The following is a 22,723-nucleotide window of genomic DNA, read 5'->3' on the forward strand; positions in this document are numbered from 1 at the left end:
CATATGTACAAGGTCAAAAGCTTGTTTTCTGGGAAGCAAAAACTGAAATAGTTCTGCTCCATGTTCACTGTGTTACACTGGTTTTTCTAAATCATCTACAAACATGCTGTGAACAGGCAAGGGCCTCTAACAAATCTGACTGCAGATTTCATGGGGTGCCTAAAAGTTAAACAGTATAATGTTTGCAGATACGGCAATAATGTTGCAATTCTCCAGTCTCTATTATGATATAATAATACCAATACTTTAAAAGAGGCTTTTAAAATTGCTTTTTCACTTTCCAACTCAGAGTAGCATCATCCGGCATAAATAATCCAAAAAGGTTCAGACCTACTTACGTTGTGTCTGACATTGATCTATCCCATTCTAATGCTCTTCAGGATTTATGATCAAGCAGTAACCCCAAGCCCAGAGTGTAAGCCGATGGCAACTGAGACCACATTCCAAAAACCATAAGTCATGTAGACTTCTCTCTCCTGAAATCAGAGGGAAACCACACCTGCCACTTTCAGTGGGAGTGTTTCAAAATGGGATGCCCCATTGTACCTCCTCCAGTTCACAAATCAGGCTCTTTAAAAGATCAGGAAATTCCAGTTTAATGGAGTGCAATGGGAACGAGCCAAATGGTTCTGAACACCTCCTGCATTTTCCATCTTAAGAACATCTCTCAATTTATTCCCTCATTGCTTACAATTACCTTTTAGTTTTATTTTATAAAACTAAACATAGGTGTGCTGCCAGCAAGTCGCCTGGGTATGAAGCATTGTAAAGACCTGGCAATAAGATTGTGTTTCCTGCTCTCACTCTTTTTAGTTATTTTTCTCTCCTTTGTACAGTATATCAGTGCTTCACGTGCTTTAAGGTAGTCTGGTTCTCTGCTCTGTCAATCTAGCGGTCAAACAATAGCTCTTGCCACTGTACCCAATGGCATGAGGACTGTTGCAAGAAAACGGATATATTTCAGGGATTCACATAGGAAGACATTCATACAGTATGCATTACACTGAGACAGTCTCAAGCAGAAAATTGCTGACACTGGTTGGTTATGCTGCCTTCCTAAAATACTGCCAAAACATTGGCTGATTGGCACTGGGTGGCACTGATCAATTGCTTTGCTGCAGACCAGCAAGATGGCATATTTCAGACTTGTAGCCAGGAGATAGGCCCAAAGTCCAAAAGCAGAGTCCAAGGCAAGGGTTGAGTATCATTGGATTTCTGTTCTGAACAGAAAAGCAAGGGTCATGAGACATAGGAAGAGCTAGTATGTCAACCTTGTTCCAGCACTATTCTGCTGCAAACTGAAATCTTTTATTCTCCTCCCTTTAGACTCTCAGATTTAGCTGACTTGTTATTTTTGGAGGAAAGAGGAAACAAATGACTATTATCTAGACCCCTTTCAGTCTGGTTTCTAGCCAGGTTGTAGCACTGAGATGACACTGATTGCCCTGGTTGATAAACTCTGGTGGGCTTGGGTTGGGGTTGGTTCATCCCTCCTGGCCTTTCCCTCAGTGGCCTTTGGCACTAGTATCATAGTATCCTTCTGGGTCAGCTTAAGGGGTTGGGAGAGGGAGGCCTGTTTTTACAGGGATTCTCCTCCTTCCTCCAAGGCCAGTTCCAGTTGGTGTTGGTCAGGGGAGGGGAGAGGAGAGGTCCAGCTCTAGATCCCTACATTGCAGGCTGTCTCAGGGTTCAACTCCCTCCGTGCTCCTGTTTAACAGCTATATGAAGCCACTAGGTGAGGCCATTTATTGGCATGGGGTTACATATCATCAATATGCTGATGATACAAAGTTGTACATCTCTACCCTGGCTGGCCAAGTGATGCCATCAAGGTTCTTTCTCAGTGCCTGGAGGCTATGGGGGCCTGGATGGGGAAGAACAGGGTTTAACTTAACCCTAGCAAGACTGAGTGGCCGTGGGTTTGGGTACCCCAGATCTAGAGTTGTTCCATATTTGATTTTGGCTGGGGTAGTATTTCCCCAAACAGAGCTAGTGCATAATTTGGAAGTTCTTGTATTTCCTGCTTGAGGCGCAGATGGCAGTCCTGGCCAAGAAGGCCTTTGCACAAATCCAGCTTGTACACCAATTGTGACCATTCTTGGATTGAGACGCTCTGCTCACAATCATTCCTGCCTTTGCTGTGGGCTAATTTTGTCATAAGTATCAGAAGCCAAAGTTGAGGCAGCCCACTGCTATTCCATCATTCTTTTACAGGTGGGTAATTATAACAGGTGAATTAATTGAAACCTATTAATGCCATACATTTGGGATTTCAACTGGAATCTGGATAAGCATTCCAGATGGAAGAGATCATTAATTTATCCTTGAGGGATTTCAGCATCAGCCTGGTAATTATTGTAGTAATATCATATAGTCTAGGGCAGGCATGTACAACTTATGGACCATGGACTACATGCAGCCCACGAAGCAGTTTTGTGTGGCCCACCAGCATTTTTTAAAAAAGTAATAAATTCAGTCCTCCAAGTGAAAGCCCTCCAAGCCTTGCTGTCACCAGCTCCAGTGCTGCCCATTCCACTAGCCACCAAACAGCTGATCAGCACACCAGAGGTTCCTTTATGGCTGCAAGGATTTTACATTTATCAGTGTGGCCCTTTCCCTCTACAAGTTGTGCAGGCCTGGTCTAGGGTATGTCATTGCTTCCTGTGATAGCACAACATTGTACAGTCAAGTGAACGCAAGGAACTGTTTTATCCCCACCCCATTTTTTTGTTTCAATCTAAGCAGCAGTTTATTCTTTCTGGAATCCTCAGAAACATAAGAAAAATTTACAAGAAGCTGTTTCTTCGAAGTAATTTGAGACTTGTGAATGGGCACATTCCGGGATGTGCACGCATCACCTCATCTAGGCTCGTCACTCTTTTTCCCTTTAAATGGGAATGGTTCCATTTAAATGGTTCCATCAGCACAATTTGCCTCACATCATCGTTTGTTAAAAAAAAAAAAAAAGCATACCCCACCCAAATGGAAAATGGTAGAAGAGTCCTTATTCTGAGTGAAAAGAATTGATATATAGATTTAGAATGTCGTGGAAGATAGCATCAAGTATCTTACATTACATCGTCTGGGGGAAAAAAACACAGCTAAAAGAAAGGTTGGTTATCTGGATCTTAAATCTACCTGAAAGCTGGCAGCAGAGATCAGAGGCTAACCTTTCATTTTTAGATTAACCACCCCTCTGAGGTCCTTTCACATCAGTGTTCCTCAATCTGCCTCTTCCTGAAGTGTTGGGATGCTACTTTCTGAATTAGATTGCCATGTTATATTGAACATCTCCAATCTAAAGAAGCTGAATAGGACAATATCACTGAAGCATCACAACACTGGTAGTAGCTACTACAATAGATCCATCGTGGTCCCAAACCCACACACTGCTCTGCAAGTGGTTTTACTTTTGCCTCTGTCATAAACCCTGTGCCAGCCAGCACACATATCCACCTAGGTGGTCTACTTTCATATATGTAGACTCTGCTGGGGTGTCTGGGGGGAGGGGTGGTGGTAAAAAAAATGTCAAGATGGTGGCTGCAATCAAGCAAAGCCACCATCTTGACATTTTTGACACACACCCAATATCCCTGAGACTATATTGGGGATTTGCTTCTATAGCAGTTCTTGGGTGTTGAAAGGAATGGTGAAAAGTCTCTAATACTGAGCTAATGAATTCTTAATGTTTCTAAAAGCTCATGTTTAATTCAAATAAACATTAAAAATGTCTAAATGATGGATACTTATAGAATGCAGACTGCTTTAAAGACCACCTAGATTCAGCACATTGGCTTATGTTTTAAATCTTTCTTTCCCCTATAAGTACAGAGTCAAGCTATAAACTGATGAAATTTACTTTTATTGTGAATATGGGTAAACAAAATAGACAATACTTAATGTTAAAGGTCTGAAGATCACTGAAAGTACTGTAAACAAAGATGTGCCATAATTTCTCTTCCACAGGCACAGTGCAATGCAGGAAAAAGGCTTGCAGGCAATTGTTCTTTTCTGAGAAAGTATGCAGTACACAAATACTGTGTACTATACCCACAGTGAGTACCAGTAGTCAATGGACTCCAATGTTTTATGGCCTGGTTGCGCACATTCTACCTTTACCTTTAACAGCCCACTGCTATTTCATTGTTGCACTGACACAGATGTGAAATGCTGCCTCACCATTATCCATTTTAATATATCCCAAGGTAATTTAACCCAATTTGCAATGCCCCCGTTTTATTTTCCCCCCTCTGCTGAACCTGAATAATTTACCACAGCCCTGGAACTTGCAGAGAGCAATTCAGGTAATCTTTGTTCAACCACCGCAAACCAATAGCTGAGCTCTGAGAATGCCAGGCAATCTGTGCTCATTACCCCCACCTCAAAGCCTCCAATCAATGAGTTTACCCCCCCCTCCCTTTTAGTTCTTCATGAATCAACGAACCACCCCTCCCTCTTTCTTCACAAGAAGCCTTCAATTCATTATGGTGCTATTCCAGCAATCACTGTGAAGTGCCCCATTTCAGTAAATTATGAAAGTTCAGCAAGCTAATCAAGTTGCATTCAAGGGCATTTTCCAGAGCTGGAATGTGTCAAATGGATCTAGGAGATGGGACACCGGGGAGGCCATCTATCCAGTGAGAAAAACAACCCTGCAAATACAGGATTAACGTTTCATCCATAGCTGAAACAAAGGAAGGGGAGGAAAACGCAGTTTTCACTGGCTGGCAAGGAAGCATAGTTTTTAGGAGTCTGCAATATACAGTATTGCTACAGGTTTGTTGTTTAAATTAAGTGATCAGTAGCAATGTATAGAGGTGGGGGAAAATTGTGGGGCAGTATTCATAGCTAAAGAGAGTTCTTTGAAGGAAGTGTTGAATGGTAGGCATGCAGAAAGGATATTACTGACAGCCACTATTGACTGAATCCTAAGGCAACCTACACAGACCCTCTTTGCTCTACAAGAATTAGAACATCCTGCAATATTAAGTGTCTCACCACTCTTAATGAATGGTAAATGAAACACTGCAGTTAGTTGATCTATGGCAGCATCTTGGCTATTCTTGAAAAAGCTAAGTGAGGCTAGACCTGATTAGTCCTTGGGTGGTGCTCCTAAACAACCAGTCCTATCATTAAATCCTGAGACTGTTAACTGAACAGTCCCCCCCCCCCAAAAAAAAACCCAGAAGGCAGTTGTGGGATACGATTTTCTGATTATTGTCAATAAAACTACATGGATGTGTCCATGTGTTCACTAGGGGTTATGCTCAGCTCAGTTGGGACTTTTCTATATGTCATATAGAAATTACATACATACAGTCAGCTTCTCTTTCTAGCACACATACGCATATACAGAAACACACATTTGGAGATCAAAAATACCAATACCATTCAAAGAGTATACAATTCATTTGCAACATGTACAGAAAAATCCTTATTTATTATAATGTATCAAAGCTCTGCATTCTGAAAGATATATACTGATTCACAGTCCATGCATGTGAAAAAAAAATCAGTGGATTTTAGATAGTTTAAAAAAGTAAAAATCCTACATTTGCTCTTATTCCCCGTCCAGTCTTCTGTCCCAGGCGAGGCAGAAATGCCATTCATTTTGCTGCCTTTAATATGAAAGGGCACTCTCAATAGGTAAGAACAAATTCTAAGGCAATACATAAAACTGACCCCTGGAAAGCAAGAGATGTACATGCTAGATGAGAATGGCAAAAAATATCTACTAAGGAATATAATAAACAAATGTAGCTTGGAATGACAAATATGTAGCCATGAATTCATTTCCTAGAACTCTTTGCTGTTAAGATATAATATTAGGACATTAGACTATAGATCAAAAGGTTCACAACGGAAACAAAATAAAAATAACTTGCTAAATTATAATGTGGCAGAGGTCCTAATGCGATAATTCGATTGAAAGGATATAGTGAGATTCAGAAGGGGTCTTATTTCAAGTGTATAGGTGCACTTCCCACCCAGAGACATGTGACCTGGATTAAACTAGATTATCAGCACAGAGTTTTCTAAGCGTTTTCATCACTATGAGAGGACACGATAATGTCTGTATGCATTTTATGGAACTAATATGAAAGACATACTGTGGTCATGTAACTTGTAAGTAATTGAGAACAATGCACATACATCAGCCTTCTCCAGTCTGATGCCTGTTTGTTGCTGATTACACAAACTGAAGTCTAATGCATCTGAAGGGAACCAACTTGAGGTAAATTGTTCATGATTGGATTGAAGCTTGCAAAAGTTTGTAGTAAATCCACCACTGTGCACTCAGAAAGTACAACCACCAGAGAGGCTCTCGTTTCTGTTTTTCCATTTTCCATTTCCATTGATATCTCTTGGTGTTTTTTTAAAAAAATGAAGTTGCATTCTTAAATCTCAGCTGCTCATATTACAAATAGTGTACATAATCTAAAACAAAAATCTTTCCACCTAATCTAGTCCAATGGCAATAATCTTACCTCAGACGTACAAACACATATGTATATATACATATATACACCATGTCTAGTTTTAGAACCCATCCATGTTTCAAATGTCACAATTTAAATATTACAGGTGTATTTTCAAAAATAACTTAATTTGTATCCTACGGATAGGGAAAATTTGCATTTTGAAATAAATAATATACTGGCAAAGCAATTTGAATAAAGAGTAACTACAATTAGAAAAGCTATCTCAAAGTGCTACTGTAATAATATTACAGATGGAGGGATTAGAGATAAACGATCTTTTCTTCCATGCTTCCATTTTCTGAATCTTGTTCCATGTCACAAGGTAAGTTATGAAGCAGAACATCTGAAGAGTGAAGTAACTGAAAGTTACCATGACTTGAATTGAAATCTTGTAATCTTCTTGGGCACTGGCTCTGCAATGCATTCATATCTAGAAATAAAAACATAGGTTGGTTAAAATTGCTGCTTTCTTTGTACTATGCATGTAGCCCTGGTGAATAATTATATTCAAAAGCTTTCTTAATGGCTACTTTGTGGGGCCAGCCCAATACTTTGCTGCTGACACAAAGCAAAAAATGGAACCATCATCCACCCTAGTCAAAGTGCAAAATATCCAATGTTAATTTATTTTGGCAATATCTTTCATATACTTGTTTCCCACTTTGGCAGTAAATATACAATAACAAATTCAATCACTGTTTTAAGACTTGCATGATTTATTTTCCTAGGGCAACTGTCTCCTGAATAGATTACCCTATTCAAATTACCCTATAACAAATTTGCAGAAATGTGTAGTGTCATCATTTCATATGTTTCTCACAAGAAAATAAAAGGAACAATAATAAACCAATAACAAAATTAATATTTAATAAAACTTAATTAAAAAAACACCTGAAAGATAATCCAATTGAGTGAAATGCAGGTGCTGAGCTGCAACAAAATCGCATGCACTGCTTCTTGCTCAATTTTTTTACATGAGCCTTTAGCAAGAATTCATCCAGACTGGTTCCATTTTAAATAGAACACTGAAAACTGTCTGTTGCCTAAATGTGCCTTAATTATTAAGCTTGTTGAACTGTCTGTTATGACTTCAGGTGTTTCCCACAGTCCTGATTCACAAGATTCCATTTATTCTGGGAATGGGAACTTCTTGCATTTCCTTTTATTGACACGTCCAGGGTGTAATCTGGAAACTCTTCTGGAAGACACAGAGACTACAAAAGCCCACTTCTGTCTCCAGTCCAATCAGACTCTACTGTTCACCTATTGAATTGGTTATGAGAACCTCCAGAAGCAAAAGCCACTTAACATGAAGAACTACAGCTATTGTAAAATTTGAGGAAAAGTCATTCACCTCCCATCGCCATCCTTAAGTATAGAGTCCTTGGGGTTCTCTGAGCTTGGTTGTTTTCTTGCAAACGTTTCATTACCCAGCTAGGTAACATCTTCAGTGCTAGAATTCCATTTTAGCACTGAAGATGTTACCTAGCCGGGTAATGAAACGTTTGCAAGAAAACAACCAAGCTCAGAGAACCCCAAGGACTCCACAGTTCAGCCCTGAACTACACATATTCTCTTCTACTGGCATCCTTAAAATTCATCAAGCTGAGGGCAAGTGCTTATACACCAGAGAAGTACCTTTTCAAGGACCGAATGCCTTTATTACAAGAACAGCATGAGCGTATTTATGTTCAAAACTAACTTTTTTGAAACAAGGGCAAATTTCAGCCACAGTTAAATGCTTTTGATTGAAATGCTAGAAAAACAAGGAAAAAAACCCTTATTATTATTATTTCCGTCATTGTAATCTTTTTAGGCAACTATTAAACTCAAGAAGACTTAATAGTTCCCCTCTATAGTTGAGGAGACTTTCAAAAACTTAATACTACTAATATTTACAATGAAAATACTATCATGCAATGTACTTCCTTGGCACACAAAATGTTGTATAAAAACATGAGTATTTACAATCGGTGTAAAGCAGTATCTACATTGCAACCTTCTATAGCCTGGTGCCCCCAACTACTTTGAGATTCATCTCCCACAATCCTCAGGCAGTATGGCTATTTAATGGAGGGCACTACCTTGGGGAAGTCTTATATATTAGAACTGACTACAAATCTAGCAGCAGATCATGTCACTGGATTATCTCAAACTCAGGACAATCATTCAGGGAATAGGAATGCTATTATTCAGATCTTGCTTATTAAGGAGGAATGGGCTGTAATACTAAAATCAGTAACACATACAGTACATGCTGAAACTCTCAACATAAATTAGCATTTCTGGCTCCATTATTCATAGAATCATAGAACTTGGGAAGGCCATGCAAAGTCTTGGGAAGGCCATGTGGGGTCTTGGGAAGGCCTTGCGTAGCCAGCAGCTGCCTCCACCAAAGGGCCAGGCCGGGCATGTCTCATCAGTAGCTGGAGGAAGACAATGATGAAGGTCAGCTGGGAGCAGCAGAAGGCGGGGGAGGACAGGATGAAGAGGAGGGCAGGGGCAGCAGAGGGCAGGGCGGCCAAAAGGGCAGAGATGGGGGGAGACAGGCGGGTGGGGGGAATCATAAATGTGGGTGGGCTGCCAAGCACCCAAATTTTGATCATGTAACCACAAGGGTGCTGCAACAACCGTAACTTCAAGGACCAGTCATAAATACCATTCATTCAAAGCCATCATAACTTCTAATGGTCACTAAATGAATGGTTGTTAAGCGAGGACTACCTGTACTGATAAATGAGCCAGTAAAGCAGGCCTGCACAACATGCAGCCCTCCAAGCAGCCTTGTGCGGCCTGCCAGCATTTTTTATTTTATTTTTTTTTTTATTTTTACAACAAACACAAAACATACATGAACAAACAAAAACATAGAAAGGCATAAAAAAAGCATCTTCCATTTTATACCGTGTGTCAACCAGTTACCAACTCGTTGGTGCCCCTTTCATAATCTTAAATTCTCATATCATCTATTCAAAATATACTTGTATACTTATCAATTAACAATTATTAATCATTCATAGCTAATCTATAGAATCATTTTTTACAAGAAATTTTAACTTTCAATAGGATTAGTAATACATTTTCATCTATCGATTATATGTGTATATATATAATAATTAATATCAAATTTCTATTATAAAATTTCCTAATCCATTACATTACTATATTTTCTCAGTGTCATATAAAATTACTTATCTTCTTACTCTAATTTCAAATCTCAGTTTAACTCATCTCTGCACATTCCATAATTTTCAATAACTTCCTCCTGCATAAGTACTTTTTAATTTTTCCAATTCTTAAAAGTTACAGTTCTAACCAGTATCAGTTACAATATCAGTTACAGTTCTAACCGGGTTACAGTTCTAACCAGATTCTTCACTACGTTTCAACAAAAATGTCTCTAGTTTAAAATCTATATGTTACTATATTCAACCATGTATAAATTTTAGTCTAATCTCTTGAAACATTTACAATCAAATACAATTTTTAACTATATATCTCAGATTTATACTTTATTCCAGCGCTTGCATAATTTTGAGTTCACCCTTTTCATTCAATATCCCAAAATATCTAGCTGTTTCTTCCTTTTTCTATATTATTGGATAAGAGAAAGCAATAATAAATGTCCTTTCAAACATTCTGCTTTTGAAGCTTCTGTCAGTTCCATCATTGTTGTATTCCCCTCATTTTTTCTTTAAACATCTGAAGTAGTTTCTTTCAATATTGTTTTACTTCTTCTTTTGTGCATTCTCTTAGTACGATTTTCCATTATAATCTTGTATAATCTTTTTCTCACCCTCAGTGCCAAGAACAAGTCTGTCCCTCTTCATTTATCAGTTGATTAACCCTTTTAATTCTCAGTTTATAGGCCTCACAATAATTCTGTTTAATGTTTCTGATTTCTTGTACTATTTCTTCCTTTTCCATTGATCCCGTTTTATGTTTAATTAAGTCCATTTTAGCTTTAATATCTTTTTTCTTTTTTTTTGCGGGAATTTCTGCAGCTCTTCTTCCAGTTTTTTATAGTCATCCTCAATAGTTTAAAGATCTTTTTCTGCATTGTGTTTCTCGTATAATTTATTATCTTGATAAACCTTTATTGAGTCAAAGGATTCTTTATCTTTGTTCTTGCCAAAAATAAAATAAAAAAAGCAAGAGGAGAAAAAAAAAAAAAGAAGAGGAGGGAAAAGACTAAGTCTCTTTAAAAAAAATCCAACTGAGGGGGGAATGGAGAGCAAAGCAGAGCTTCTAGCGGAAAGAAGAGCTACTGCCACTAATCAGGGCTCTTGTGACTAGCTCAAACTTTCCATCTTGATATTTTCAAAATCGCTTTCAACTCCGCTTTCTTGTTTATAGTTACGGATGGCACCTGTATAAACATGCACATCCCACTATCTTTTTAGAAAGCACAGGGTCCTTGAGCATGCGTCACAATAGAAGAAAAAAAGCACTATGTCGAGCCTCTGGATGGCAGTGCAACTTTCTTTCATTTACTTTCTCTTAACTCCACTTTCCCCATTTCAAAATCAAAAAGTATAAATTTCTTATAACGATAAAGAAATTTTAGTCAAAAAAAAAGGCTTAAGATAAAGAGTTATTGAGTATTAAAAAGAAAAGGCCAATCCAGTTAAAAATATATTTTTTTAAGAGAAAAACATCTTGCCAATTCCACTAAAAAGGGAAAGTTGAAAAGAAAAAAATTTCCCCCCCTTTTTTTATAAGGCTCAATCTCGCCGCTTAATCCACTTTTCTTCACTTTTAAAAATCTCTTTAAGTTACTTAAGGTGTTCTCTAAGAATAGTTGAATAGTAAAAGTCCATCTCACCCAGTTGACACCCCTCTCTTCCTTCTTCCTTTGGAGCTGTCCCGGCTTTCGCAGCCATTTTCGCTGCCTCTCCTCCGCTGGCTTCAAGAGCTTCTCCCGGGATCAATCTGGGACTTGCGGCGTCCCTGAGATCCGCGGGACGCGCCCTTTGCGATCGCCATCTCTACGGGACGGCTTAGGTCCATCGGGACCGTCCAGGGGAGGAGATATCGGCTGCGGTCCTGGGAGCCCAGGATCGCCCGCCGTATCGCCGCGACGCCAGCTCCGCCCTCCCCCCTGCCAGCATTTTTTGAAAACAGTAAATCCACTGCCACCCAACATCACCACCACTAGGAAGGATCCACTGCTGCCGCCTAGTTTTTCTCAGCCACCTCAAAACTGACAGACAGGCTACCAAGTGCCTCCAACACCTCAAGGCCTCACTGACACTGCCAGTTCCATCGCTGCCATCCCACTGTTAGCTGCCAAACAGCTGATCAATGCACCAGTTATTCCATTGTGGCCCACAATTAGAAGTAGCACAACTGATCCCCATACTTATGTTGGTTGCAGCCCGGCTCACAATTACGATGTCGCAGCGTCCAGCAGTCACACGATCAATAGTTGTGACCTTCTTTATGAGCTTCCTACAAGTAAAGTCAATGGGGAAGCCAGCAGGAGGTCACAAATGGCAACCACGTGACATCCTCGCTTAATGACCCATGGTAATTCATTTAAAGATGGCAACTGGAAGTGCCAGAATTTCCATTGCTAAGCAGCAAGGTTACATGACATCGTGCTTTACAATCACATCACTTAGCAACAGAAATTCCGGTCCCAATTGCCATAGTTAACCAAGAACTACCTGTATTGGGTAAAAGGGGAGGAAAATAACTAAGAAAACAATCTGCTCTTCATCAAAAAATGTTGGGAAAATGATGAAAAAGTCTACTTGGTCCAAATATAAATTCAGCACTATGCAAGATTTTGATTCTTTTAAATCTCTTTAACACGTAAAAAACAATATTATATTATGAACCTCAATAACATGATAGTGATCAACTCTACCAACCATCATTAGCAAACTTTCATTAATGAGAAAATTCTGGTCCTTATCCTATCCTCTCACAATACTATCTATGATGCAAGAAATGCTGGTAGCATCCTTTTATTCTAGAATTTCCATTCTTTAGCCAGATAATACTGTTATCAGTGTTTCTCAAACTTGGCAACTTTAAGATGTGTGGACTTCAACTCCCAGAATTCCTCAGCCAGCCATGTTAGGGTTTTCAGGGAACGAATGGCAAACTGAAGATGGCTCCGCGAAAAGTGGAGCCGACAACCGTGGCAGAATGAAGAGCCGGCAAGTAGACCAGCTTTTCATTAACTCCTCTCAGGACAAGAAGAAGAATTGAGATCAACCACAAGTGCTCCAGATAGCTGCTCTTCACGAGGAGACTGCAAGATAGTGGTCTCCAGCAGGTTTAGAGCTCTGGGAAATGAGGGAATAACCCTCTTGTTCAAACCGCAATCAGCACTTTTGAAAGGACACTAAGTTCACATGCTTCCTTTTCTAATCACTTTCAGAAATTGCTTGTTAACTGTTTTTCAGCTATTAGGAATCTTTGGATCGACAAGTTTTACAGCACTGGGTGAGTTTTCTTCAATCCTACAATGCCTAAGTAACTTCTCAGATACAGTGTCTGACCCAGGGAGACATCACTTGCTAGGATTTTCTTCATTGCTAGCCACCGAACATCATATCCTCAGTTCTGGTTACAAAGTCTTCTTGAGAGCAAGCCAACACCTGAAAATCCTCTTAATGCAATGTTATCTTTTAGCTCCCAAGACAAGAAGTCTGAGAAAAGTTAATGCCTTAACAGTGTCTACACTGAGTCCTGAGAATTTAGAGTCCATCATTTACATTTTTAAAATATATTTGAATATATTATATATTTGAAGTGTAGTTCACGTTGAAATAAATATTTCACTGTCTTTCAAGATACAATAGCATCCAACAGGATTATATTTTCTCAGAAAGGCAAAATGAACCGTTAACTAATATAATACATGTACCTTCTGTGCAACTCAATAAGGTGCATACACATCAGAAGAAACTGATCCAATGAAACCCACACTGTATCTTTTCCAGGGTTGCCATGACAGCACTACTCTGAATAATGTATGATTTAAAGGCAGTTCTGGCACTGTTTCAATTTTTGATGTTCCTGGTTGTTTCTAAAGATATGGGATTCAACATCAGGGTCATCAACCACTGACCTTACAAGAAAGGATTGAGGAACTGGGTATATATATAGTCTTACAGTATGGGGTGAGGGGAGATATGCCAAAACTTAAGCAAACATCTTACAGAAGAAAGCAATGACACATTTGCTCTCATTCGAGATGCAGAACATGGAATCATGGAAGTTACAGGAATACAGATTCTAGTGAACAGTTGGTAAGTAGGTGTGGTATGATTAGTGGCAGCCTTTCTGGTAAGAGAGCATGAAATGGAAGGAAATGTATTGGAAATTCCAGAAATGAGAAAGTATTTAGAAGAAAGTGGAAGGCAATGATGAGAAAAAGCTTTAGTTTATTATCAAGAAAGCATCAGTTCTTGGCTGCTATTTAAGTGAGCAGGCATAGCTTCAGTCTCCCTTACAAAAAGCACATTTTTTCCCACATGTGACACTGTCAGTCTGAAAGTAGAACAGGAAATCCTGCATGTTTTCAAAGTTCATCTTGAAAGTGGTACAGTTCTGGGACAAATCCAAGGGGCAACTGATGGCACTAAATTACTAAAATTTCACAGTGGAAGGAGATTCATTGTTATCCAACAGGGAGGTGAAAAATATTGTGTGTTCAAATCATTCAGTGTACAGAACAGCTGTTTTGGGTGGGCATTGGATGTTTTGGTTTGCACAGGTACAAAATGAGCTGTTTTGTTCCAGACATGGACCAACATGTGATTGCTCCACGAATAAGTAGATGGTTGAGCGCAGGGGGGGAAAAGCAGTGCTAAAGGGTTTCCTTACTGGTGGCATGTGCAGATATCAGTCATGGCTATAGAGAGGGAGCAAAAGCACTAGGAAAATGGGCCAGACTGGCTGGTGGGCTATCCTGCCCTGGAAGCCTGTTCCTTATTATGGAGACCACTGCTCTAAGGAACAGGCACACAAGTCAGTACATTGGTGGTGGCTGATAGGAGACGGGTGAGGAAAGATCAGGGACAGTCAAGCTGATGGGATTTGCTTGCTGGGGCACCACTGCAGATGGAAGGCGAAGGAGGGAGGGGAAGGCACTGAGAAGGTCAGGGATGGGCAGAGAGGAGGTAACTCACACCACCCTTGCCCTCCTTGCTCAGAAAAGACACTCTGGGATTCCTCTAGATTTTGTTTTGTCTAAAACATAACAACTAAAACAATGCTCCACCAAAACATACTTTCATTTTTGTGTAGATCTCTACTCTCCAGGAACCGAAAATCAGCTCCTCAGTTATAGGCAGAATCAAAATTTCATAGGCTAACAGCTACACGTTATGGGAAAAGATCAAAAGCCAGCACCAAACCAGCTCTGCGATTATCTTCTGTAAGAGCCAACTATGATACTGCCATAATGCTCCTAAGGCAAACATGTTTTGGAGAAGAGCCACAGGTGAAATCAGCAATTATGTTTATTATTTTTATTTCTGATCTTAATGCAAGAAAAATTATGCCATGCTTGTAAACAGAGGTTTTTATGTTCAATTTGTCTAAAAATCTGAAGATATTAGCCCCAAACCTTATGTGTGTGTCTGTGTGTAAAACATTACTAAAAATAAGGTTATCAAGAATACAGAAGAACAAATATTTCTGCAAAGATAAATCATATTCATTAAACTCAATCTCAGTATGAGCCTGCAGATCCAACTAGTTATACTTTTGAATGAAAAACTTTTTCTGTGATAGCTGAGATACCTTCTTAAAAAAGAAAACAGCTTTAGATTCCAATGCTAAAATATATATCTGGGAATAATTCAGCTAAATGAGATGCTGTTCTGAATACATATCTTTAGGATTGTACTTAGATAGGCTGTAATCACCATCCTGAATAAACAACTGATATGGAATCTTACATCTTGTTCTAATTGGAACACAAATTACAAAAGAATAACTTTTATTCTTTTATTTCTGATTATATCTGACTTACGAATATCTCAAAATAATTTTGAAATTTAAAAGTTTGTTTTTAATTTTTTAATCTGCTGTAATACCTCCTGTACTTATTTTGTTACAACACAGAAAGCTTTTCATATTTCATTTAGCTCAACACTGCACCCAACAGCTAAAGAAGAATATCTATATGGAGCTGCAACATTTTTTATTATTCTGAATTTTAATACAGTAACTTAGCAAATTGTAAAATCACATAAAACTATCCTTGCCATGTTATGAGCCCAGTTTAGCTACTGGTTACTAATTTAATACTCATACTGAGTATTACTGCATAGAATGGTATCATTATTTTATTGATCCATTTTTATTATTTGGCATTTACTTTGTAACTTAAGCAGATTTTTCATAAGCCTATTTATAATAGTCAAAAATACCACAATACTGTGTTGTTCAAAATACTTCAGATGATATATTTTGTTCTGCAGGGATCAATACAACAAAATACAAGCTAAGTAAATCTATTTCCGCAAGTTCACAGAGCTTTTCTTCAAACCAAATAAAGCAACTTATGATTTAACATTGCAAAGACAAGTTTAAAGGTCCATAGAGGTAGGGCATGTTCATTTTGTGGCCGAAGGTTTTTGAACAGTTTCTGAAAGGAGGCCTTCACATTTTCCATTTAAGTGCAAAGCTAACATTTCAACAGAGTTTGTGAAATACAATGCACTGGAGAACTGGATTGGGAGGTCTAGGGCAATATTTCTCAACCTCAGCAACTTTAAGATGTGTGGACTTCAACTCCCAGAATTCCCTAGCCACCATGCTGGCTGGGGAATTCTGGGACTTGAAGTCCACACATCTTAAAGATGCTAAGGTTAAGAAACACTGGTCTAGGGAAACCAAAATTTGAGCCTTGGAGTCAGGTGAAAATAACATGACTTAAATCTTGCTGTACTATGAGAAACCAAGAGGAGCCTACTTTATCTCTAGTATTTAATTTATTTAAGTTCATTTATTTCTGACAAAAGGATAATTCATTCATATGATTTCCATCTATATCACCTGTACCAACCTTAGTATAGCCTCATTATATTTACAGGCCAAATAATCTGTATTGTACTTATTTGTATGTTTCTAAAGAATTAAAAGAATTGTATCTCATATTTGTCTGGAAAGCTAATTCTCCAGACAAATCTATAGTTGGCAAAATCAAGATGGTCCCACCAACTGAAAACATGGCAATGTTTGTTTGTTTTAAATCCTCATAACTAAACAGAAAGGAGAGTTTTGGAACTGGTAAAAATATCACAGTGTATAAAGCATAATTGCCTATGATGTTGATTCAAAACATATTTGTTATGTTAGTCTCCTGAAATGCAGCAGGAGATGTCTATTATTTGGTTTTTTCCAAGCTGTGGCTTCTCAGCTGAAAAATGGGGGGGGGGGGGGATAGTGCAAGAAAAAAATGTATTCTTTATTATTCTACAAGTTCCAACCTCTCTTTTCTGTATCTCATTTAGTCTCAGGATCCAAGGTTGTGAATGCATTGCATATATGTACAGAAAACATGTGAATTGGTGAAATACTTCTGCATCCCACTGGTTTCTATTTAGTTTTCCTGTATTCCTGCAGGGAGGTAAGACCTATGAAATTAAATTAATTTCCAAAGGAGCACACTGCTTCACCCTGCCCTTTCACAACATTTCCAGGGAAAGCCCTTCACAATATATTGCTACAAGCATCTAAAGAGCTATTATGGTCCCTATATACCCAACAAATGTAACTGTCTCTAATACCAAGTCTTCCCTTTGATCCTCTAAATTCTTCTAGGAACAGATGAACCTTTCCCATTGCTCAAAAAAATAGTAGTATTTGCATTTTAATTCTATATCTATTTCTCTTCTCTCCTTTATTCAATTTGCACTTCTTTTGCACTCCCTATCCAGCATATCACCCATATGACACCTCTACATCAAACTGACCCACTGTGATCAGGCTTCCTGTGCAATCTTCAAATTCCATAGCATCCTCCCACAATCCTGTTTACAATTACAGTACATAATTTCTGCTGCTCTTTGTACAATAGTCTTTTCCTTCACTCTCTAAAGTATCAGATATATAGGACACTAGTCCAGGGGGAATGCTACTTATCTAACCCATTTTTTAAATGAATATATTAAACTGAAAAGTTAATTCATTTCTTTGTATTATTTACTAAAATAATCTTTGCTCAAAGTCTTGCCTAAGTTTTCTGCTATTTTTTAAAACACTTTAATATAACTTCCCTGTGCCTCATAACTCTAGCTTAAAGATATCTAGCTAGTTAGCTATCTGAATCAATCAAGATAAAGGCACTTCATTGAAGGCTATGGGCCATAATCTACCACACTGGTCCAACGCTAGTTGGTAGACAGATGTTTTTCAACTTCTCAATTGACAGCTGAAAGTGACTCACTCAAAGTCATCCAGCTGTCTTTGGTGTCTAAGGAAAGGCTAGAACCTGATCTTCCCACTCCTAGTCTACTATCTTAACCACTACACAGCATTATCTTTGTATATGTGTCTTTATACATATATGTATCTGTGTATGCATGTATATGGGTAGGTATGTAGCTGAGTATATATGAAAATATAAATAAATAAATGAGTGTGTGTGTGTGTGTGTGTGTGTGTGTCACCAAGGACACATAATGACCATGGATATGTATTTGTGGACTGATTCAACAGTAGAAAGCATTCAATGTTGGACAGCCTTAAAGGTGTAAACATTCACTTTCAAATATAGGCCTTTTGCGATCTCATTAAAATATCTCTAAATTTCAGGGTTTAGTAATTCTAGTTTTCTATGTTTAACATTTCTAGTTTTTATGCTACACTTGTAGATTTTCATACTGCTACAACCCATGGAAGGAGGCAGAACATGCAATGAAATCCCTTTGTAACTGTTCAAAGAAACATACAAGAGTCTTTGAAATTTCAAAAATGCAGGTCTGGACCAATCTATCCTTACCATATGTATCAATGTACTTTTATCTGCAGGACAGATAAATGTACAACAGATAAACAAAAAAAATGTATTTTTTAACTGCAGAACAGACACCAGCAACAGTAACTTTAAATACCAGTATTCCTTGAAAAGGTGCTTTACTGTGGAACTACCTACCTTTGGCCTCATCTTAATATGGTGCCTGCCAACTCACTTCTTTTGTTCTCTCAAATTCATAGTATTAAAGCTGCCTTTCCTTTAAGCTTTTGAAGTTTTGCAGCATAATTATACACACACATACATGATCCATTCAGTATTCTTCTAACAATGAACATACCTTTTATTGGCTTACTTCTTTTCCAATTCATTAAACACAGCTGGGCACTAATAAGGAATAATAAAAAGGGAACCTACAGAGCTTTTAAATGTATTTCTGTGAATTTACCATGAGAGGGGAAAAAAACAGTTCTCCTGCCAAGGAAATATTCTGGCAATCCCCTTGATCAATGCTTTAGCTTTTGTGAACTTATAAAGATTTTTTTTTAAAAAAGAAGATATATGAACAAGACTGTGCTTAGTTTTACAGCCACCAACATAGTTAATTAAGTGCTCTCAACTTCTAATGAAATGGGACAATTGAAAAGACATTGTTTTATTTCTCATTGGAAGAAAATCCAATCCACTACAGAACAATCGTTTTTTTGAAAGGATTCATGTAATCTTAAAGTTGCCGATTGCTGTCCATGACCTTTGACAGATGACAAAGTGTTAGAACATTTAGTATTAAAAGGAGGAAAAAAAGTAAATTTATATTGCATACTGCTCTGAGCCAGAATGAAGTAGCTAGAAATGCTGGTAATAAAGAAAATATAAATAATGAAATAAAACTAGGTTTTGTGTTTCTCAAACAGCTCAAAGCACTTTTTTTTTCTTTGCTCATATTTTCCGTGTTTATATTCTTACTCAAAGAATATAACATCATTTTCAAAAGTTTAATGTAACAGGGTTATTCTGCACTTTAATACTAATCATTCTTCTGGGATGCAGTGCAGATTATTATTAGCAATTATGTTGCATATTATTCTCAACAAACAATAAAACAAAACATTGGAAATATACCACATCACAATATTTCTGCACCTATTAATATGGTTATACATTTTTTGTAGCATTACCTCAGTACAAACTTTTTTCTATGCAAACTTGCTTAACTATTTCTTTATTACTTCACTTTATATAAGTGCTTAGTTTTAGCACTGCTTTTTTATACAACTCTTTCAAATATATATTGACATAGTCAAGAGTGACTGAGGTGGACTCTTATCACAGATGCTGTCCATTGGTGATACGGTATGCGTTAGTGTTGTATGTCTCAACCTTGGTGACTGTAAGATGTGTGGACTTCAACTCCCAGAATGCCCCAGCCAGCATGAAGTCCCCAAAACTTAAAGTCATCAAGTTTGAGAACACCATTTTAGTAGATCACAGCATTTTAATATACTGTAAAAGAAATCTGAATTTATGACCCTGTTTTGTTCTGAGAAAAAATATAATTAAGGTTGTCGGACTACTGTTGTATAGAAAATGTAATGGATTCAACGCATATTGTTTGTTTATTTACATTTTACTTCTTTTCCCTGATAAAAATTAAAGCAGGATAGCCAGCTAGTTCTCAGTTCTGGAACTGAACAGTTACAGGCTTCATTAGCTTCGGCAAAGTACTGCACTGTGTGCTTTCATAAAATTCTTAACCCAGTCAGGCTCTAGAGTAAACCAAGCACCAAACATCACAGTATGAAAACAGCATTAGAAATCCCTAAGCTTAGAAGATTCAGAAAGATATTTGAAATTATCAGTCAACTTTATTACTGCCAATATTTTTTTTAATAAAGCTCATTCAATTTTTATTATTTAGCACTAAATCCACTTCCAGCTCCAGGTAATTTGTATCATTTTCAATAGGATTGCCATCTCTTACAGCCATGTTTTGCATTCAACAAAATGATGAGATAGAACCCTACCCAGATTGGGCCCCACTGGTTACTACACAGATGGTATATGATTAACACGGAAAGGAGGAATATATCTTATTCTTCTTTTAAATGTTCAGGTTTTCTAGACTCCTTCCAAACTTTCTCCTTGTATGGACAGAAATCCAAGAGAATACACATTCTCTTGTTGTTGTTCAGTCGTTAAGTCATGCCGGACTCTTTGTGACCCTATGAACCATATTGCGCCAGGCCTTCCCGTCCTTCACTGCCTCCCTGAGTTTGCTCATTTTCATGCTCATTGCTTCAGTGATGCTACCTAACCATCTCATCCTCTGCCGTCCTCTTCTCCTTTTGCCTTCAATCTTTCCCAGCATCAGGGTCTTTTCCAAAGAGTCCTCTTTTCGCATTAGGTGACCAAAGTATCTGAGCACATTCTCTAGAGCTCAAGAAACCAGTACCGTTAGGATAGAACTTGAACACTCAGTGAAGGTTGTTTGAAGAAGTACAGCAAAAGTTAGGGTTGCAAAAATGTCAGCCCTTTGAGGTAGACCAGACTAGGAAACCAACATTATGAATGCTAATACTATTTTTATTATAAGGTTACAGTAACAGAATCTTACAAGTCAAAATGTGCCTCTCCCCCCATCCCCTTATCTTCAAGAGAACTAGAACAGAATCTTCAAGCCTGAGGTGTTTTCTCAAATTACATTTCTGCCTTGGACTCAAATTTCTTTTATCCGACTTGGTTTTGGCTCTTCCTCCTATTCCTCAAGGTTATTCCAACAGCCCATTACAATAAGTGATATAAATCTGCAAAGGAATGGATACCAGTAGGAAAACAGAATGGATCCCTTTTTTCGTCTTCAGAACTTTTATCTGTTCTGGATGATAGGGGGATTCTTTGGGGAAGATTGGGGAAGGTTAGTGGAGAGATGCAAACAACTGAAGTTGTGCAAATAGAGGTCCGTTACTTATAATTTCAAGAATGTCTCAAAAAATATTGAAATCAACATGTAGTAATTATAATTTTACTGCAGGAAGATTTTGCCCACTGAATAAGAGCTGGCTCACACAGAAATATCTGAGAATATATGACCACCCAAAATCAACGGCTTGAGAAAGCTATCACAACATAACAGAGGTAATTCTTGGGTTACAACAGCAACTGGGACTGGAATTTCCACCACTAAGCAATGTGGTCGAAAAGTGCAATGTCATGTGACTGTATCACTTAGCAATGGCAATTCCGGCAGTCCCAGTTGCCATCATAACCCCAGGACCGCATAGGTCATTAAGCAGGAAGAGGCAGGAGTCCCAGGCAAGGAGCACGAAATGAAATACTGGAACTGTTGTTGCAAATGAATTTGAGCTTTTAAAAAATTAACAATCCTATATTAACTATATAGTGTTAATAATGTATATTATTAACACTATATACATTGCACAAATTTGCAAACATCTAATGGGCTGCTCTTCCATTGCCCTTTCTAATGGGCTGCATTTGCAAAACTATGAGATATTCACCCACTTCCTTCCTCTGCACCAAGAAACAAGATGCTAATTAAATTTCTCCTTCTTTTTAGAAATCCATTTTTTTTAATTCTGATTTTTTTAGCAAAGAACCTTTAGAAACCAGAAAGGCTACAATTATACAGAAAACTCTCTATTTACATTATCCAAACAGCTAACATATTGTTAACTACTATAAGGCAGTGTGGTGTAGTGGTTAAAATGTTGGACTAAGAGCAGGGAGACCTAGGTTCTAGTCCAGCTTCAGCCATGAAGTTCACTGGGTAACTTTGGGCCAGTCACTGTCTCAGCCCAATCTACCTTCCCTACTGTGGAGAAAAACAGGGGGAGGGAGTGCTATGAATATTACCTTGAGCCTAAATGAAAGGTGAGATATAAATCTAATAAATAATTCAGTTTCATTACTATGGCTACACTGTATGAATACCCAAAGGATTTTCATGGAGGCCTCTTTATAAAAAGAATGGATTTGCACAAAAATAGTATTGCTTTACAAATGAGCACCCAATACAAATAGTTCAGCTGACTGAATCATTTTCAATGTTTGTAAAACTTTTTTTCTCTCTTCTTTGGTACTGCACTGTCATATAATTTAATTTGTTTTGCCATCTGCCTTAAACAAATGGCGATATTATTCCCAAAGGCATAATTTCCCCATAATTCACTTCCGCTAAGAAGCCTGCAAAGGAAACTTCATTATAGTTGTACATGAAACTCTGTATTCTGCAGTCTGGAACATGGTTCAAATATGTCATCCCCATAAATAATTCAGA

At 38.0% G+C, this 22,723-nt stretch overlaps 1 protein-coding gene across 2 annotated transcripts in view; it reads right to left on the reverse strand.

Moving 5' to 3' along the window:
- Window positions 1-3,852: 3,852 nt before the first annotated feature.
- The window catches only part of ARHGEF28 (Rho guanine nucleotide exchange factor 28), a 160,512-nt gene continuing 141,641 nt past the window's right edge, over window positions 3,853-22,723 (reverse strand). For both annotated transcript variants that reach the window (XM_088129801.1, XM_088129803.1), the window contains one exon: window positions 3,853-6,912. In XM_088129801.1, coding sequence (XP_087985927.1) covers window positions 6,743-6,912 — 170 coding nt within the window. In that variant the 3' untranslated portion in view covers window positions 3,853-6,742. The remainder of the gene's footprint in view (window positions 6,913-22,723) is intronic.

The sequence above is a fragment of the Python bivittatus genome, unplaced genomic scaffold (genome assembly GCF_059951505.1).
Source record: "Python bivittatus isolate LINGU-HERP-01145 unplaced genomic scaffold, Pbiv_v1 ctg000850_np1212, whole genome shotgun sequence".
NCBI classification, from domain to species: domain Eukaryota; kingdom Metazoa; phylum Chordata; class Lepidosauria; order Squamata; family Pythonidae; genus Python; species Python bivittatus.